This window comes from Poecilia formosa, unplaced genomic scaffold, assembly GCF_000485575.1.
Source record: "Poecilia formosa unplaced genomic scaffold, Poecilia_formosa-5.1.2 Scaffold168, whole genome shotgun sequence".
NCBI lineage: Eukaryota > Metazoa > Chordata > Actinopteri > Cyprinodontiformes > Poeciliidae > Poecilia > Poecilia formosa.
In genome coordinates this window covers 1,453,015-1,472,341 of record NW_006800107.1, presented here as the reverse complement: position 1 = coordinate 1,472,341, position 19,327 = coordinate 1,453,015, and the positions used below count along the sequence as shown (strand labels likewise).

At 42.0% G+C, this 19,327-nt stretch overlaps 1 protein-coding gene, 2 long non-coding RNA genes and 1 other non-coding gene across 4 annotated transcripts; 2 read left to right on the top strand and 2 right to left on the bottom strand.

Annotated features, from left to right (window-relative positions):
* Nucleotide 1: 1 nt before the first annotated feature.
* trnaw-cca (transfer RNA tryptophan (anticodon CCA)) lies at nucleotides 2-73 on the bottom strand. The gene has a single exon. It is a non-coding gene; the product is annotated as a tRNA-Trp (tRNA).
* A 3,477-nt stretch (nucleotides 74-3,550) lies between these two features.
* LOC103146802 (uncharacterized) lies at nucleotides 3,551-13,186 on the top strand. Its single transcript, XR_001663738.1, has 3 exons — nucleotides 3,551-3,745; nucleotides 12,284-12,363; nucleotides 12,681-13,186. It is a non-coding gene; the product is annotated as an uncharacterized LOC103146802 (long non-coding RNA).
* A 1,120-nt stretch (nucleotides 13,187-14,306) lies between these two features.
* On the bottom strand, nucleotides 14,307-18,921 carry allc (allantoicase). Its single transcript, XM_007564851.2, has 11 exons — nucleotides 18,731-18,921; nucleotides 18,265-18,315; nucleotides 17,884-17,971; nucleotides 17,018-17,137; nucleotides 16,802-16,881; nucleotides 16,531-16,663; nucleotides 16,276-16,431; nucleotides 15,538-15,611; nucleotides 15,189-15,297; nucleotides 14,994-15,112; nucleotides 14,307-14,912 (listed from the first exon to the last, which is right to left on the bottom strand). Exons 1-11 carry the CDS (start codon nucleotides 18,899-18,901, stop codon nucleotides 14,733-14,735), a joined length of 1,281 nt encoding a protein of 426 aa, XP_007564913.2. The 5' UTR covers nucleotides 18,902-18,921; the 3' UTR covers nucleotides 14,307-14,732.
* On the top strand, nucleotides 18,249-18,843 carry LOC103146803 (uncharacterized). Its single transcript, XR_001663737.1, has 3 exons — nucleotides 18,249-18,339; nucleotides 18,545-18,618; nucleotides 18,753-18,843. It is a non-coding gene; the product is annotated as an uncharacterized LOC103146803 (long non-coding RNA).
* Nucleotides 18,922-19,327: the final 406 nt, after the last annotated feature.

The following is a 19,327-nucleotide window of genomic DNA, read 5'->3' as shown; positions in this document are numbered from 1 at the left end:
CTGACTCTGACGTGATTTGAACACGCAACCTTCTGATCTGGAGTCAGACGCGCTGCCGTTGCGCCACAGAGTCTGTACTGTGAAGATCTATGGCCACTGGTCCAGTTCCTGTCAGAGCTCTAGATAACCTGCTGAAGATTCCCAATGCCATGAAGTGAGTAACCTGGAAGCAGCAACAACAAAGTGAATTTCTTGCTTGGAGTTTGTCTTCTATGTGACAGAAAGCTTCAATTTCCCTTCACAGTGACAGTTTTTTAAAAAGTTGTTTGAGAGAACGATGGATCAATGATGGATCTCCGATTTGAAAAGTAACTCGGAGAAATGAATTTTAAATATATCTGATCAGAACTTCAGCTTTTTCCAAATATGTTTTCTATGTTCTTGTCCACTTCTAAAAGTTACTTTAAAAACAACATTTATTTACTTTTTCATGCTTTATTGAATTCTCTTATCCTGATGTGAATTTTTAAGGTGGAGCTGTTTTTTTTTATTTATTTTTTCCCTCCCTACTAGGCCCACACATTGAATGTCTGTCAGGTTCCTTTTATTTTGAAATTCTCCTGAGAGAAAAACCAAACGGCTGTCAGTTTTTAAGGCTCCTTCGCTCCCTCATCTAGTTCAGAAGCTTGTTTTGGCTTCGCAGACTCACCCGGTGGCCCCAGCCCGCCCTGGAAACCCCCCTCGGTATCCTGTGTTCTCCTCATTGACCTTTGACCCCGCTCGCTGTGAACTACGCCATGAAAACAAACAGAAATGAGATCTGGGTTCAACGGGAGACAAGAAGGGTAATTTCTAAAGAGCTTGAGATGCTGGAACTACAGTTGGTAGCTGTTTCCTGCTTGGCACCAAATGATCAAACAGCAGAAATCTTCTTATCCTAATAATGTGATGTCCTGTTTTCTGTTTCATCAGCGATCTCCAGTTGTGTGTAGGTGGTTGTGTAGGTGTTTCATTGTAAGGCGCCATGTCAGGGGTTAAGTGGCTGTTTAGATTAGAAAACTGCTGTAGCTTCAGGATCCTGGCTTCTTCCCTCAACCAGCTATGCTGCATTTAAATTACCTGGGAAAAACGAGGCAGTTAGGATCCTGTTTATTCAACTGTCAGTGGAAAAAATGTCACTTTCTAACTCACATCCATAAGAAACATAAACAGAAGTTGGGTTGAGGAAAACGTTGCCTTTGGATCGTTCAGACAGAAAAGCTTTTGTCCTTTTAGCTAACAGAACTTTGTAGTACAAAACGCCAGTTAATAAAACCCAAAGACTGACGTATGATTGTTAAATTCATCTAAAATCCTGTTTGACCGTTATAAGATCTGATAATTTCTCTAAATATTACACATTACCTTCCATTGTCAGTTTCATTGTAAAATCTATCAAATATTTGTTATTTGATAGTTAATGTAACCCAGGAAACAATTCAGTCACTTCTTAAAAAAAGAAAAAAAAATTAACAATATACTTACAAATAACCACCAATGTTTTTGTATGTATTTTTTTAAATTGTTTTTAATGTCTTAATTAGGTAAAAGAAACAAATAGGATAAAATAAAACCAATTATTTAATGGGAAGGGATTTTTTTATTTATTTTAAGAAATGATCATTCAGTCGTAATCATTCGGTGTTCATTAGAGTTTTGTCATATTTGTATTTATTATCTCACATTTTTCTGGTTCTTCCCTCCCTGCTGTTTGGGTTATTCTCTTCTTAGTTTTAGTCTTTCTCTCTTTTGGTTATAGATCCATTTGAGTCTTAGTTCAGCTCCCTTCGTGTTATTTGTCTCCGTCTCTCTGGTCTCGTTCTGCCGCAGCTGTTCCACATCACCTGTTATTAAGCTCACCTGGTTTCATCGTCATTTCCAGCCCTGCTCCAGCGCGTCATCTCCTGCTGAACTCTGTTCAACGCTGGTTCACCTCAGGTCTCTGTTCTTTCTGCTCATGCATTCCTGTAAGTTTTTCCTGTTTTTATTATGTAACATTTAACCTGCCAGTTTTTTGTTGCTTTTTGTTCTTTGCACTTGAATTCTACTGAAAATCATCTCAAAATATTGCATGTTTTAAGGATTTGAATGATGCAGGACTTTATGATCATAAGATGCTGGAGTTTCNGATGGATCTCCGATTTGAAAAGTAACTCGGAGAAATGAATTTTAAATATATCTGATCAGAACTTCAGCTTTTTCCAAATATGTTTTCTATGTTCTTGTCCACTTCTAAAAGTTACTTTAAAAACAACATTTATTTACTTTTTCATGCTTTATTGAATTCTCTTATCCTGATGTGAATTTTTAAGGTGGAGCTGTTTTTTTTTATTTATTTTTTCCCTCCCTACTAGGCCCACACATTGAATGTCTGTCAGGTTCCTTTTATTTTGAAATTCTCCTGAGAGAAAAACCAAACGGCTGTCAGTTTTTAAGGCTCCTTCGCTCCCTCATCTAGTTCAGAAGCTTGTTTTGGCTTCGCAGACTCACCCGGTGGCCCCAGCCCGCCCTGGAAACCCCCCTCGGTATCCTGTGTTCTCCTCATTGACCTTTGACCCCGCTCGCTGTGAACTACGCCATGAAAACAAACAGAAATGAGATCTGGGTTCAACGGGAGACAAGAAGGGTAATTTCTAAAGAGCTTGAGATGCTGGAACTACAGTTGGTAGCTGTTTCCTGCTTGGCACCAAATGATCAAAAAGCAGAAATCTTCTTATCCTAATAATGTGATGTCCTGTTTTCTGTTTCATCAGCGATCTCCAGTTGTGTAGGTGATTCATTGTAAGGCGCCATGTCAGGGGTTAAGTGGCTGTTTAGATTAGAAAACTGCTGTAGCTTCAGGATCCTGGCTTCTTCCCTCAACCAGCTATGCTGCATTTAAATTACCTGGGAAAAACGAGGCAGTTAGGATCCTGTTTATTCAACTGTCAGTGGAAAAAATGTCACTTTCTAACTCACATCCATAAGAAACATAAACAGAAGTTGGGTTGAGGAAAACGTTGCCTTTGGATCGTTCAGACAGAAAAGCTTTTGTCCTTTTAGCTAACAGAACTTTGTAGTACAAAACGCCAGTTAATAAAACCCAAAGACTGACGTATGATTGTTAAATTCATCTAAAATCCTGTTTGACCGTTATAAGATCTGATAACTTCTCTAAATATTACACATTACCTTCCATTGTCAGTTTCATTGTAAAATCTATCAAATATTTATTTGATAGTTAATGTAACCCAGGAAACAATTCAGTCACTCCTTAAAAAAAGAAAAAAGTTAACAATATAGTTACAAATAACCACCAATGTTTTTATATGTATTTATTTTAATTGTTTTTTAATGTCTTAATTAGGTAAAAGAAACAAATAGGATAAAATTAAAACAATTATTTAATGGGAAGGGATTTTTTATTTTTATTTTAAGAGATGATCATTCAGTCGTAATCATTCGGTGTTCATTAGAGTTTTGTCATATTTGTATTTATTATCTCACATTTTTCTGGTTCTTCCCTCCCTGCTGTTTGGGTTATTCTCTTAGTTTTAGTCTTTTTCTCTTTGGTTATAGATCCATTTGAGTCTTAGTTCAGCTCCCTTCGTGTTATTTGTCTCCGTCTCTCTGGTCTCGTTCTGCCGCAGCTGTTCCACATCACCTGTTATTAAGCTCACCTGGTTTCATCGTCATTTCCAGCCCTGCTCCAGCGCGTCATCTCCTGCTGAACTCTGTTCAACGCTGGTTCACCTCAGGTCTCTGTTCTTTCTGCTCATGCATTCCTGTAAGTTTTTCCTGTTTTTATTATGTAACATTTAACCTGCCAGTTTTTTGTTGCTTTTTGTTCTTTGCACTTGAATTCTACTGAAAATCATCTCAAAATATTGCATGTTTTAAGGATTTGAATGATGCAGGACTTTATGATCATAAGATGCTGGAGTTTCTTCATTCAGAGTTTCAGTCTGTAAGGGAAAATATTCCTAATTGGGCGACTTGAGGAGAAACATTTCTGAGTGATTACATTTCCATGTAACTTACATTCAGCTGGTTCTTGCAGAATTTGTAACAACAAAACTAAAGTATTTGTTACATTCACAGAAAAACAGGAGTTGTTTATTTGAGGTGTAAATCACTTTGTTCAGCTTTAGTCTATTTTAGTGTAATTGACTTTTGGGATTTTGTATTTTAGTGTTGATGGTTTTGTTCAGATGTCCTTGATTTATTAGTTATTAGATATTAGTTCCTCCAGTTTGAATCAACATGTTTTAGTTCATTTCACTAATTTCTGTTTACACTTGCTGTGTTTTTGTAGTTTTAATTTTTTACTTCCTGTTTTATTTAGTCTTGGTCTTCAGAAGATTTAACACACTGGTCCTTTGTTTAGCTACCGAATATTTATTACTCATTAGTTTATAAGTCAGGTCTGTTTTGTTCTCAGTGTTGGTGATAAAAATGTTTACTTGTTATTCAGTTACCATAATGTTGAAGGAATGAAACATCAGTGTCCTGAAACCTTTATGTTCCTGGTTCAATGCATCTCAGTGAATGACTGATTTTTCTCCTCAGTGCTGTCGGGTTCTTCAGAGTCCAGCTCATCACCTGGTTATTTGACCAGGTGTGTTGAAGCAGAGACGTGTCTAAAAGCCGCAGCACGCCGCCGGGCCTCCAGGCCTGGATTTGAGAATCTCCGTTCTAAATAATCTCAAATGTATATTTGCATAATTCAAACAACCAACTTGCAGTCAGGCGTTTACTTTTTGTTTCAAATGGATTAATAAAAACGACTCGGTTATAAACAGACATGTTTATGCATTGATTGAACATGATTTAAAACATTATGGTTTTCAGGATTCAGAAATTGTAAAAAATATTCTCAAAGCATCAGAAAGTGCCTGTCCCTGCCTCCAGGCCCCAGTAAGTGTCTGATTAGCTCTGACTGTGCAGTGGCTGCTCAGAAACTGCAGCTGCCTCCTTCCTGCCTCTCCTCACCCCACCGTCGTCGTCATCATTCCCCCCCAAAACCGTCCGACCCCCTGAAATCTCTGCCGCCGCTCCTTCATTTCCAGGCGTTGCAGACCTGAGCGAGCAGACGGACCAGCCGAGCATGACGGAGAAATGAAGTGAGAAGTGCTGCAGAGGTGGAGGGGGGCTGAATGTGTGTGCTCTGAATACTGATCAGCCATCTGTCAAAGAACACGCTGAATGGAGGAAGGATTTTCTGGCTCCTGATTGGTCCGATCCCCGGTGGCGTCTGCATGCATTAAGGCTGGATAAACACCAGCACTCAGACACTGAGTTTCTACAGTCTAACTTTATTTTCCTTAAAGGACAGACAGTCATTTGCTGTGCATGTTGTTGCTCTGTGAAAACATCTCACCAGAGATTTTGAAAAGTTTATGAACTGAGTGACAGATGATGCAAAGGCCACAAACATTGAAATATCACCAATTAAAGTCTTTTATCCATCTCATATAAATATGTAGGGAATCCTTTTGTGAGCTCTTACAGCAGAAAACTTCTTGTCCTGATAATCCCCAAATCTTGGATGAACAACGTCAGCGTTTTGTCACGTATCCATTTTGAAGTTGTTGCCATTATTACCACTAAGAAAACAATTCATGTTTCTTCTTTTATTTTCCCCCTCAAAGTCCTGGTTTGAAAATGAAACCAGGAAATGCTGAACATTATCTGCACTAGGAGCTGGATGGAAGTCCTTTTCCACTGCACCAACAGAACGAAGGACATCAGCCTCTGGTGTCCTGGACTAAAGGCTGCTTTAGTAGTGGTCTTCGGCTCATTTGCATTGTTGGTTCCTCTGCCTCATCTTCCTCCTGACAATAACCCATAGATTCTCCGGGGACGTTGAGGCCTGACCTCTCAGAGGTGACCCCACTGCTCACACTATAACTGCTGGCGATAACTGCAAGGACAAGCTGTGGAGACAATGAATGGATGGATGAATTTTTAGTTCCAGTTCGGATTATATGACACCTGGTCATTAAAACTGGTACTTGTACCGTTGGCTGCAGGGAACGTATGAAGTCATAGAGAAAACTGAAATCAGCACTTCAACAAAGAAAAGCATGAAATTCTGCATGCGAGCGTCTTTGGTGTGTTGGGTCTGAAAGCTCTGACTCAGCCCAACGGTTCCCTTAAACACTTAAATGATCTTCCTTTTTTAACAACTTTTTCTTTCCACTCAACTTCCCATTATGTTGCTGGAACCCTGTGAACAGAGCAAGACCTTTTGCTGCTGCTGCTCCCTGTGGAGGGCGTCGGCAACCATCTGCTGGACGTCTGTGCTAACTGTGCAGTGTAAAATGTTATTTTCTGACAAACTGAATTTGGAGATTTTATTGATTGTAAGCCATAGTCATAAAAAAATCAATAGAAATTCAATCAAATCTAAAACGAGTTTTAATTTTTAAAGGAATTGCTAAAATAAGCAACATTTTCAATGATATTCTGGTAAATTGTACTGGCGTCATGTAAAAGTATAAAAGCATTATGAGGACAAAAGGAAGCCTTCAGGTCACCATAAGGAAGAGACCAAAATAAAATGGCCATAAGGTGGAAATTAAAACTCCTGAATTTGCCGGAAGCTGAAGTGAGGCAGGGCAGAGCGGCTCCCATGTGGCTGTGATGTGGGAAGATGTGCAGAAACTCTTTAAATATTTCTGAATGGGGCTGAAATCTCAGTTAAACGCAAACCTTCACCACCATCAACTACCAGATCTGAACATTCAGCAAATTTTTCAGCACTTTGTTACTTTACTAAAGAGAAAGTCCTGAATGATCGGTGACAGTGAAAAGTTGTCTCTGATGAAAATGTGATGGATGAAATAAAAAACCACGATTGGGTCTCAGTAACTGCGTCGTCAGAAGGATGTTTGCAGCTCGGAGGTCTCTGGATGGTTAGTAATCTACCTTTGATTGTCTTCATTTCTGCTGCAGGAGCATCTCATTATGGGCTAAAGGTCCTTCCACTGCTCAGACTAGCAGCATTGATCCTCCTCACCTTGGACTGAGTGCAGTCCTTCAGCAGAAACCGATCGGACAGACTCGCAACACAAAAGATGAGGCAGAGAACCGCAGAGTCAGCAGAGCGCAGAGGCCACAGTTCGTCAGTGTTCGATCAAAGAAAACACTCAGGAGGAGGAAGTCAATGTGGGCGATTCAGCGGTATGAATTTTTCATTGTTTCTGTAACCCCTGGTGCCCTGCAGAGTGCAACGCTGCCTCGAGAAGTTATTACTCAAAACTGTCAGAATGTGAAAGTTTGTCTGCAGGAGCTTCAGCTGAACCCAAACCAACACAGTGAGACATCAGCTGTTTGTTCTTCTACCAGAGCTGCAGCTCTGTTTGCTTCCACTCTACAGAGTTAAACATCGTTGATTTGGGTTCAGAGAAACTGTCTGATGTGCTTCATGTCTGAGCATCAAAATTATACCTTAAAACTGTCAAATCATAAGAGAAGATATGGAAGATCAACTGTTGACTTTTCTTGAATACTATTTCTATAATTGCCTGCTGTCATTTTACATTCTCATGGCCTAATCACCTGCCTCAGAAAAACATTCCCATTGCATGATGCTGCCACTACCATGTTGTACAGTGGTATTATGTTAGCCATACACAATAGAGACCAGTTCATTTGTAGTAAGGAATGAAGTAAGTCTTTACTTTAACAGTACATTTTAGGATAGAAAACTCACAAAGTGCTTGGACCAATTGATTGCATACAACATGGGCTGCTGCCTTCAGCCAGGAAGTCGTGTCCTCGGTTGGTGACGGCTGCCATGGAGGGGTTTGACCCGTTACCCTCCTGTTGGTGGGTCAGCTTGGTGACTGGCCGCTGCTCCCTCCCTCTTGCTTCATATCCATCAGGCTCTTTCTGCTGCCTCTCTTGCTTCCTGTCTCTCCCACTGATGTTTCCAGGATGATTGGGTAGCGAAGCCTCTGCATCCTGTTGCAACTCGGCATATCCAACTGCACCCTAAGTTTTCCTCTCAAATGGCTCCTCAGATCCTCCAGTTGACTACGTCCCTCCTCTACAGCTCTAGTGGTCAGCCCAGGTCCACTTCCTCTTGGATAGGTTCCTCCATGTCTGTGCGCCATTTTCCTTTGACCTCCACCATTCTTGAGTTCCTCAGCTCCTCTGGGTTTCTAATTTCTGCCTGGATCAAGGTTTACTTTTCTATTCATGATTGGAAGTGAATCAATCCCAGCTCTTGGCTTCCTTACTGGGGTTTCCAGCAAAGTCTCTAAGCTTCAGGTTCCTCTGCCTGCGACAGTCATGTCCAGGCTTTCCACTGACCTCTGGGTCTAATCTTTATTCCTGCTTCACTGACCTTGTTGTCTATTGAATCTATAGTCCATCAATCACGGGACTGAAGGAAGAGAGTTCAGGGGCAGCTGTTGTTTTCGGCAGTGACCAGGCCTGGCCATCGCAGGCTCTGGACCAACGGGACAATCCTCTCTGTGGACAGACTGGACTCTGAAATAAACCCAGTGAATTACAGGTCGGACCTTAGATGATTCCTGTCAGCATTACTGCAACTGTTCTGGAGAAATTTTACTGATGCAACTCACAACTAATGTCATCTCAACTCCCCTTAAAGGACAAATGCATAATCAAATCAACCCAGTCAAATTCAGTTACTTACATTTCATTCTGGTCTCAGGTATTCAGCACATATACAGAAAATCCATTTATTATGTTTCTGAAGTTTGTTTTAGTGTTCAAGGCTGAATTACTGTGTCTGGTGCAGAGCTCACCCTGATGGATTTTAATATCTCCCCACTGACAAAGCGAGGGAGGATTTTCTGTCCTGCATGACAGACGCAACGTTAAGAGAATTCATTCAGGCTTTATTGAGCAGGACAGAGTCTCGACTTGCCGATCAATCGGATGCCTCCGGGACGCAGTAAGCTGTCAGCTGTGAGTGAAGACTGAAGGGATGAAGCAGAGAATCCTGGACATCCATCCTCATCACTTCTGCTGCTGTGCTTCTTCCTGCCACCACTGAGTGACATGGGAGCTCATGGAATATCATGGAAATCAACAATCAATGCAAAATGGTTGCAAAAGTTGGCATCTGCGGATTTATTGCATCTAGAAACTTTTCTTTTGACTTTTACACACAGAAGTCTGACATCTTGTTTCCAGTATTTTTAGCCCCATCTTCAGTTTGGACAGCAGCAAAGTTCATAAATGTTCAACAATTATTGTTTCCATGCTTTGAGTGAATCCATCTCTACCATCAGAAGGTGAAGCATGTCTGCAGAAATTACTTTCACCCAAAGGTTTGGGATCCTTCTGCTCATCATTGTGTCACTAACTTGTAAACATCACACATCTTGAAGTAACAATAAACTGCCATTGGAAGTAAGCATCAAAGAAACCCAACATTTTCTAGATTTTTCACTACTTTATGTATTGGCAGCACACAACTAGTCCATCAGGTGGGGGACAGAAAAACGGCGCTGCTTGCAGCGAGCACCAGATGTAGAGCATCACATTAGTCATTGCTCCAGTATAACACCACATTCGTCCAACTGGCGATGGAAACTCTCCTGAATATGCCATAAAATAAAAAAACCGACCCACACAAACCACTCGGTGGAAACGTGGCTCCCATCTGGCCTGGGGTACCTGGGGTTCCTCCTTGGCTTGTTACCCATAACTCAATCTTGGTTTAGTGGAAGACAGTGGAAGGACAGATATTCTGCCTCTTAGCACAGCTATTGAGGCCCGTAGACATGGACTGTTATCCATACTTATGAACTGTGGAAAGAAGCTGGAGTACCAAGAGAGAAGCACCAGATCCACAGGGAGAACCAACTCAGGGCAGCTTAAGGTTGAATACAGAGCCAGAGCTTCGCTTAAGAGCATCTTCTGCTTTGAGTTGAATCTCTGGTTGTTGTTGTGTGAATCTTTGTATGTTTGTGAAATCAAAAATATTCATTAATCATTCTTTCACCAGACAGAATAACACCGACTTTGGCATAAATGTGTATTTAATGGTCCAAAATAATTCAGCAGAAGGAGTCCAGACATCATCCTGGATGTGTCTGGGGGAGGGAAGTCGAACCTGTTCATACCGGCTCCAGCCTCCTCGCTGTGGCTTTCATTCGCTCCCCGTTATGCTAATGAAGCTGCCGCTCCGTCTCAGGAGGATTTACACCGACACGGTTTTACCAGATCTCTCCAGCGAGGGTCGTTGGAAATGTGATTCAGGAGTCTCAGGGGAAATAAGCTGGTGAGGCTCCGCTCCAGGCAAAGTAATATCCTCAGCCTGTTAGACGGAGCAATAATCTGCAGCGGGCCGGGCTGAGGGAGGTCCGCTCACCTCCTATCCCCCCGAGGCGCTGAGTGACGCTTGGGGAGATTCAGTTGTCGTTTATGAGGCCGCTGTCGATCAGTGTGGGTTCCTGTCACGCAGACGGGAACCAGCAGAGAACCAGAGGTGAAGCCCCAGAGGCTCATGGGAAGGTTTTACAGCAGCAGCTCTGTTAACAACCAGGAACATCCAGACAGAGCGTACGCCCGGCGACCCGCCCGGTAACCCGCCCGGTGATCCGCCCGGCGACCCGCCCGGTGATCCGCCCGGCGACCCGCCCGGTGACCTGCCTGGTGATCCGCCTGGTGATCCGCCCGGTGACCTGCCTGGCTCCACAACCAGCTGGATTATTTAATCTAGTCATGATAACTCAGCACAGGAAACATCAAGAAGTCAATGAATCCAACGCCTTGAAGAACATGGACAGCTTTGTGATTCTCAGCTTTCAGATTTTCTTCCAAATTAACATGAAATTCGATTCTTCAGTTAATATTGTATTTATTGACCAGAGTTCATAACCAATAACTGGAAACTGGATAAAATGCGAGTTGACTTCATTTCATCCAGACTGCAGACGCTTTGAAAACTATCAGACATGATTTAGTTCCACATGTGGAAGAACTGCAATCCAGATCTGTGTGAGAAGACCAGGCCATTCACACCGCCGTGAAAAAATCAGATGTGGATCCCATTTGCCAGCTGTGTGAACTTGGTCTGTTGGATTCCCCCGTGTGCCTGCAGAGGAAAGTCAGCCCAGGTTAGATGGAAGAGCATACCACACGGAGTGGCTGTAAAAGCATTATTCACACCTAAACCCACAGTTCAGAACCGAGTCCTCTTCATGTAGAGCTTAGGTTGTCTGTTTCATCTCAGTTACTATAAGCAATGTAAGTATTAAGAAAACTATTAATTATCAGCTGTAAATCTCCAACAGCCATAAACTGTTTATAGGCAGCAGTTTTTCCTGGATGAATCTTTTCTGAATCGTTATTTACAGGTTTCTGAGCTGCTTGTCGCTCCCTGAACGCCTCATGCTGCTTCCTGCTCTGCTGCAGGATCTAAATTATGTTTTTAAGTGAATTCCCATTAAGCTTAAAAGCCATTTTTCATTACGCTGCTCCTGTCTGCTGCCCCCCCCACCAGCATTCAGACAAACAAGAATCACATGAGGAGCTCATCTGCATAACATCTCAGCTGTCAGTGAGTTTCATGTCTCCAGTAGCTGCATGTCTCCGTTGCCCCTGTTGAAGAACCGAAGCTGTTGATGTCTCTGTGTGTTTAATGGGACATAATTTAGGTTCAGCCATGAGCGTTTAGCTTTCCTCCCGGTTGAGGAGCTTCAGGTTTTTCCACCACTGGTTGTTTTTGTGGCGCTGTGCTCCGAGGAGTGAAGGTTAAAGAGCAGAGCATGATGGATATGATCTCATTAGAAAAGGGAAGCTGGGCTTTAATTTCCTCTTCTGTGCTTCATCTTTATTAACGTCAGAGCGGTCGATGATGAGCCTTCGAAGACAGAAAGCAGAGATGAATTCAGCTCAGCCCTGAAGGCTGAGAGCAGGTCCAGTTCAGGACACACTGCAGGTCTTCACTGCATTTTCTGTGTTTGTACGTCACTGAATAAAAATACTGTTAGTTACTTTAATTTATTGGTTCAGAAATGAAACCATTTTTTAAATTTTTCTGGCACTTTATTGCCAGTTCAGATCAGGAGTTTCCAAGTCATTCCTGTCACCTTCAGGTCAAAATGCCTGAGTTTCCTCATCAGCATTCAGTAATTCAGAGGTTCGGTAATGAAACGGTGATTTAGTTCAGGTGCTGGAGATGGGTTGCATCTAGGACAGCAGCTCTGGAAGGCTGGACTTCGTTACCTCTGCTCACTGATTGGCCAGTTCATACGATGCCTGCAGCTCATCTTCACTACATGACATTTTAATTTTAACATTTTTACCAGAAATACTAACTACTCTTTTCTATTCTCAGAGGATAACCTGGAACCTTGAAGTGGAGCTCAGGCACCTGGGGAATCTTTCAGCCTGAACACCCTGGGAAGGAAAGCAGAGGTGAGTCGTCTGCAGAAGGAAATATGAATATTTATCTCCTCACTGTGAAACTCAACAGTCCATCCAGCTGGACGTCTGGAGCCTTCAGTTTCTGTCCAATGGATGTAAAATCTGTTATCAGAAACAATCTGTGGTGTTTTTTAATGCCACACATTGGCTTCACTCATTAGGTTTAAGGTTTCTGAGAAGAGCTGCAGAAATGACAGTAAATCCATGGCTGAACTTGAATTGGTTATCAGAACAGTTTGAGATCTTCTGTTTAAAATGACTTTTTCTTGACTGTGAATCTCTTTGTTCTTTGTTTTGGTTGCATGAAGAGTGCTGCACTAATATTCCTCCATGACTGGTTTGAAGAATCACTGGCAGGAAACGACAATCTGACAGCACAGAGTTTTTATGAACTGCTGTTTTATTGGTTTCTTGGAGGGAACAGTGAAGTTGATGCCACTGCTGCCTGCCTTGCAACAAGAAGGGTTTGAATACGGGGCTGAAGTCATTTAAACGAATAAACAGAGTTTGGAGACTCTGCAGTGTTTATTGTTTCAGATTAAAAGCGCAGCGTGATGCATGACCACGACCAGCAGAAAAAACAAATCCTTCGTTGCTTTAAGCTGCTGAATTCCCTCATCTGTTTTACCTTGGATAAATGTTTGAGGAAACTTCAGATTTCTGCTGTTTAGATTCCACAAAGTCGACAAAATCAATTAACATCTAAACATGCGGAGCTTAAACCAAACAAACCCATACACAGAGAAAACAGATCAGATATAATGAGCAACTGCTGGAAAGGTTAGTTTCCATAACATTTTAAATAAAAATGTAATAGAAATAACTTCTTTTATCATTTGGATTTGCGCTCGTGACAGAAATGAGCCTCAGTTTTTATCATATTTTAACTTTTTTTTTAAACCAACATGCTGCATACTCAGGTTTTAGTTATTTATAAATGCATAAATATGAAGAGCTATTTTATTTTATTTTTTTGGACCTTTCATTAAATCGACCCAATTTGTCCCACAAGTCAAAAATATGTATTACTGTAACACTTCCACCAGGGGGAGCTGTTCTACGGACTCTGTTCATTAGGAACAGACATCAGGTTGACCATGAATACAAAATAAAACCTTTTTACTAGCTTTATTTTATTTACAACATTTATTTTTTAAATTGTTTTCCTGATAATATTCTCATAATTATTTATCTTTAAAAGAGAAATAAACTTACCGAACCCAAATAAGGCCTTAAATTATGTTGAAATACAATTTAAAATATGTCTGTGGAATAAACCTCCTGTTAAATCAACAGATCAGTGAGTTGTGGAAAATGTTCCTGCGACGTCCAACATCTGGTGAAAACCCAGAGAGGTGGAAATGAGTGGAGGGGCCCAAACGGTCAAAGTCAAACTCAAACACATTGGACCACACAGCGTGGATAATTACTGTAATTTCAGTAACATCTGAGCAGCTGACAAACATGGCTGCCTCCCTGCTGAAGCTGCCCAGATGGGGTCAGAGGTCAGGTTTATGCTCAGAGCTGAGTGATGAAGGGGCGGAGCTTCAGATGCTTAAACGCAGCAGCAGCACATAGAAATGTACGATGCAGAACATGTCAGGTGACGCAGCTCCAGCTAGAGCTGCTGCAGGAAACGGAGCAGCCGTAAAAAGAACTGAAGGAAATAAATCGAGACAAAATCAATGCCAGTTAGATATATTTTTTAAGACAACTAATTTTTGAGGAAGAAGAAAATGGAGCTGTCATTGATCCACATTCATCTGACCTCCAATTGTTTATTTCACGTTATTAACTGGGGAAAATGCAGCTGGAGAAGAAGAAGCCGATAAACGTGAATCTGAACTAATGGCTGTGTTGCAGAGGAACTGAGTAAAGCAGATAAATGTTTCCTGGTGGACCAGCCTGAGTCCAGGGAGGGTTTTCCAGCTGGGTGGAAATGAAGACGACATTTTATTTCAGGAAAACAAGAACTCTTAAAGGGACGGTGTTGTATATTTTCCAGGCATTTCATAACAGTGACTGTTACCGTAAAAATGTTGTTCATATCAAATTTGAGTTAAAGGAAATTTGACGTCATAATTTAACACCAACTTCTGTGGTTCTGTTTAAAATGACTTCGGCAGACACAGCTGTCCTGAGTCCAGATGTCTCCTCCGTTATCCGTGGACAGAGACAAACATTCACTTGTTTTCCCGTCAACCTGGGAACGTTTTCTGTGGGCTTGTTTTATTAGAACCATTCACTTTTCTTAGATTGAAAATAGATTTAAAACCTTTTAAATTTAGATCATCAACATGATTCCTTCAGAATAAGATCCTCAGATGCCCCTCATGGTCAGTGATGCTGAATTCAGCCTGTCACAGTTTGGATGACGCTCTGCTCTGATTGGCTGGAGCTCCAGTGACCAGCCTGGGCCGACCCCACAGACGGAGGCGGCTGACGCCTCCATCCGGAGCGATGATGAGCCGAACATGGCTGACGGGCCGAGTCGGCGTCAGATCTGCTTTGCTGTAGTGATGCCTGTGATGAGGGCGGAGCTGAAGCCCAGAGAGGAAGGTGGAGGTGAGGACGCCGATCACAGAACTGTTGGAGGCGATCTCAGTGGTGATAAATGTTACCTTCTGAGGTGGGAGAAGAACTTCCCATTTCCCAGAGTTCCATCTGGTTTGGACGCACCGCGCCTCCTCCTCAGGGGTTAAAAGACACGCTTCGATCCGGCAGGAGTCTGGGAAATTACCTGAGTGGGAAACACGCGGATAAAAAGATGGATTTGTTCTTGGAGGAGGCAGCAGACTTGACTCGGATGTACCTGCCTTTGAAATGGTTGGTGTCCACCTCAATGCTGCCAATCAGCCCAGGATGACCGAGACGAAACACGGCCCACTCCCAGCCCGGCACCTGGAGGATCCCCTGCTGGTCTGCCTGCAAGGCGACGCCCAGGGAGAAATTTCAAACATTTCACCTGAAGCCTCCATGTAAAACATGAGCGCTTTCATATTTAACTGAAACGCTGATCTGAGCTCAGTGTTTCAGTTCCCAGTTTAAATGATCGTCATTTTCTTCAACTGCAACTTTAACTGGATATTTTGTAGCATCAAATAAATGCATGAGAAATATTTCTGATTAAAAACCAAACATTTTGGATGCTATTCATGTTGAAACCTTGAGCGTTTTGGGCCGGTCTAATCTGCGGGCTGTTTCCCATCCATCCGCCATGTTGGCGGCTCGACCGCGTCCTGTAAAAATGGCAGAGAGGGAAATAATTCAGACTGGACTGAAGACATGAACGCAGAGCAGGCGGTGGACAAACGTCTTTATGTTGCAGAGAAATGAGGATAAAATCAATTCTGCCTTTAATCATTGTGAGGTTTAGTGTCGACTCGTCTTCTGCGCTGCTTTAATGATCTGTTTGCACAAACGACTCGCCACCAATCAGTAAACTGAAGTTTTATGTTGGGAAAAATAGAAATTTATAGTTAATTTAAGAAAAAGGGAAAAATCTCAATTATTCATTAATTAACATAACAATCACAAATATTACATATTGATTCTTTAACTTTTGTATATTCTTTTTTTCCTGTTCATAAGTTTGATTACTGATCAGTGGACAGTTGTGTGTTTTTATGTCTAACTGCTGTTCAGCCGGAGCCTTAAAGTGTCTCTGGAACCAGAAGGACTCGGATTCCTACTGGACTGACTTCTGGTCAGAAACTAGAGGAAGTTTCTGATTGTTGGGTGGGAGTTTGTTTTGTAGTTTAGTAATTTTTAAATATAATTTCATGCATTCAAAGAGAAAACATTTTACTGAAGTCTGTGTGAATTCAGACTTTCTTCTTTAAACATTGTGGTTCCCTGATCTGACCTCTTGGTGGAAGGTCAAGTGATTGACTTAAATCCAACCAATCATGTTGCGCGGATGTCCAAAGTGGGCGTCGCTGTAGCCGAGGCAGACTCCCCCATTGGTCAGCGCTACGAGGTCGACGTCCTGATTGGCCGGGATGGAAGACCAATCCCTCTGCCCGACACCGAACACCCTGAGTCTGGCTATTCCTCCATCTGGAAGAGATCAGAGCATTTTACTCGTCATGTGATCATTTATTGAGGCCAGAGTCTCCAGCCATCCATGTCTGTCCTGATTGTGTGTTTGTAACGTACCTGGATACATGTTGAGGCGCAGGTGTGTGACTCTGCTCCTGCTGCTGACCCTGAAGTAGTTGTGGCAGCGTTCTGCGTATCCAGGCTGCAGCGGCGCCACGCCCACCAGCTCCGGCCAAACCTCCGAGCTCAGCTGGCGATCAGAAACCGTCAGTCAGCCGTCATCCATCAGCACCACCACATGATGTCTGTCAGCGCCGACTCCCATTTAGCAGAGGTCATGTGTCACCACGATGACATGTTTTTGATCTATTATACCACTGACAGTTACCTTGGCAACAGCAGCTATCTGAGCTGCAGTGGCGGCCATGCCGGTCCGATCTTCCCCGGGAGTGAACGAGGGCAGCTCATCTGGTCAGGAGGACGACTTTAACTCACTTATATCAACACATTTCACACTTTAGTAGGAGAATGATGTGTGGAGGCAAAGGAAGGGAAGATGGAGAGCGTCTAGAGCCAGTAGACGGGAAGGACTGATGATCGGTACCGAGGCAGGTGGCCTGGATGGAGACGTAGGGCGAGTGGTTTCCAGTGAAGAAAGACGTGTCGACATCAAGTCCATGAATCAAACCAGGGACTCCCAGCTGAATGATGCACCAGTCATGACCTTCAGGGAGCAAAAGCAGCCATGTTTACGCTTCATACTGTAAAATCTGCATGGAGTTTACATGCAGATGGATGGGGAAGAAATGGGGATGAAATGTTTGAGGTTTATGTGATTTGACTTTATTCTTGAAAATGACCTGCTGTGGTTTTAGGTTTAATATCTTTTATCAAACTGCTTTCTGATGGAGACACAGAAAGCAGGGATAGGATGTGAAGTGGAACCAAAACATAACCACAGGATTTTACAAAAATAAATATCTGAAAAGTGTGGTGTAGATTTATTCTCAGCCCTGAATCAGAACTAGAACCATATTCACCTTCAGGACCGTTGGAGGTTTGATTGTTTTTCTCCGTCTGTCTTTATAAAACATCTCAAGTTCATTTAGGTCGAAGGAGAACATCTGGTGCTGAATGCAAATGTTTGCCACACTTTTCAGATTCTGTTTAAAACCATTCTCCACTTTAACTTTAACAATTATCCTTCTAGTTCAACAAGAAAATTAAAATGTTTTTATGATTATGAAGAGAAAAATATGAAAAACGTTTGAAACTAATTTTTTTTATAACTTTCTCTGTTGTGTTTCCATTGAACTGGTTTTAATCTCATTACTGTAAAAACTGAATTTGACTCAAACTAAACTTTAACAGTTTCTGTCTGAGTTTCTCTGGATGAATCTGATCTGAGGTCAGAATCGGACGATGTTCAGCGTGATGCGAGTTTTACGGCGTTTGGTTTCAGACGCTAACCAGGGATCCTCTTCCTCCTCGTCTCCCATCCGTCCATCCACTTCCCAAACTCCGTGAAGGCCGACGGGATGAACTGCGGAGGCTCTCGCTGTGAAAACACAGGCTGCAGATGTTTGGGGAGTGACGGCAGCGAAACAAACGGTAATGAACTGTTTCAGGTAAAGGACGGCGTGAAAACAACTGAGCTCACTTAGAATTAAAATATTACTTCATAACTTTTGGCTTTAAACGTATCGACGTCTTTAAATGTGGCTGTCGAGCCAAAGATTTGAAACATTTGATTTACAGCTGTTTTGGCTCAGTAGCTTGTGGATGTTTTCCAGATTTAATGATATTTTTACTTAAGCAGATCAAATCCTGCAGGTAAAATCAGACGTTCACCTTCAGCAGGTTCTTCGCCGGAGCAAACCATTCATCTGTGGCAAAAATAACCTGCAGGAATCACACCAAGCACAGGTTAGAACAATGAAACTTAAAGTTGTTTTAATGTTGCTGGTTGAATTTATTTCATTTAAGACTAAAATTTTCAGATTGAACAAATTGTACATACATTTTATTCTCTTTCTGGGTTTCCTTAGCAGATTGTAAATGTTGTAAATTTCATCATTTGAGATCGACTTCAGTGCAAACACAGTAACACAATCATGCTTTGCAATATCAGAAAACCCCTGAAGGAGGCCGTTTTAATAGGTACGGAGTGGAGTTCATCATTCCTCTATGCAGAGCTGCCAAAAGGTTCAAGATGCTTCAAATTTTGATTTTTTTGTCTTATGCTAATATTTTCCATCTGGAAAACAATCTGACAGTTTAGGTGTTAATTTTACTTTCTCTTCTCTACATTATTCACCTTCCCTCCCTCCGTCTCGCAGGCCAGGTCGTTAAACTGCAAGAAGTCCGGTTCTGCTGCAGCCGTCGCCCGTCTCTCTGCCATCCTGGAGTTTTTCCTCGGTTTTCTCAGAGGTGAGCAGAAAGTGAGAGCTGCTGCTCTTCCTGCTGAACCTTGAAATAAAAGTCCCATGTGGCTGCAGCCCAGCGGGTCCAAAGTCCAGCAGCTGTTTGTTCTGACAGGCTGACTCTGGGTTCAAGTTCAGGAAAACTTTATTGTCCCTTAAAAGTGAATTCTGATGTTTTCCGTAATTCAAAAGGAGCCTCCACCAAGTAGTCAGTTAATATTCTGATTTACTGAGAAGCAGCTGTAAAAACAACTTCATCTAATTTGCATTTTAGAGGTGAATTCAGTTAGAAATGGAATAAAGTCTCACCTGAGAGACTTTAATGTGTTCAGATTAAACGTTTTGAGTAGAAATAATGTCACTTTGGTCAGATTCCACCATCTAGTGGAGATAATATGTAATTACACCATAATTACTGCAGCTTTACATGATAAACTGATTTAATTCACTGAATTTAGTCATTTTAAGCAAATAATCAGGTTAAATAAAAA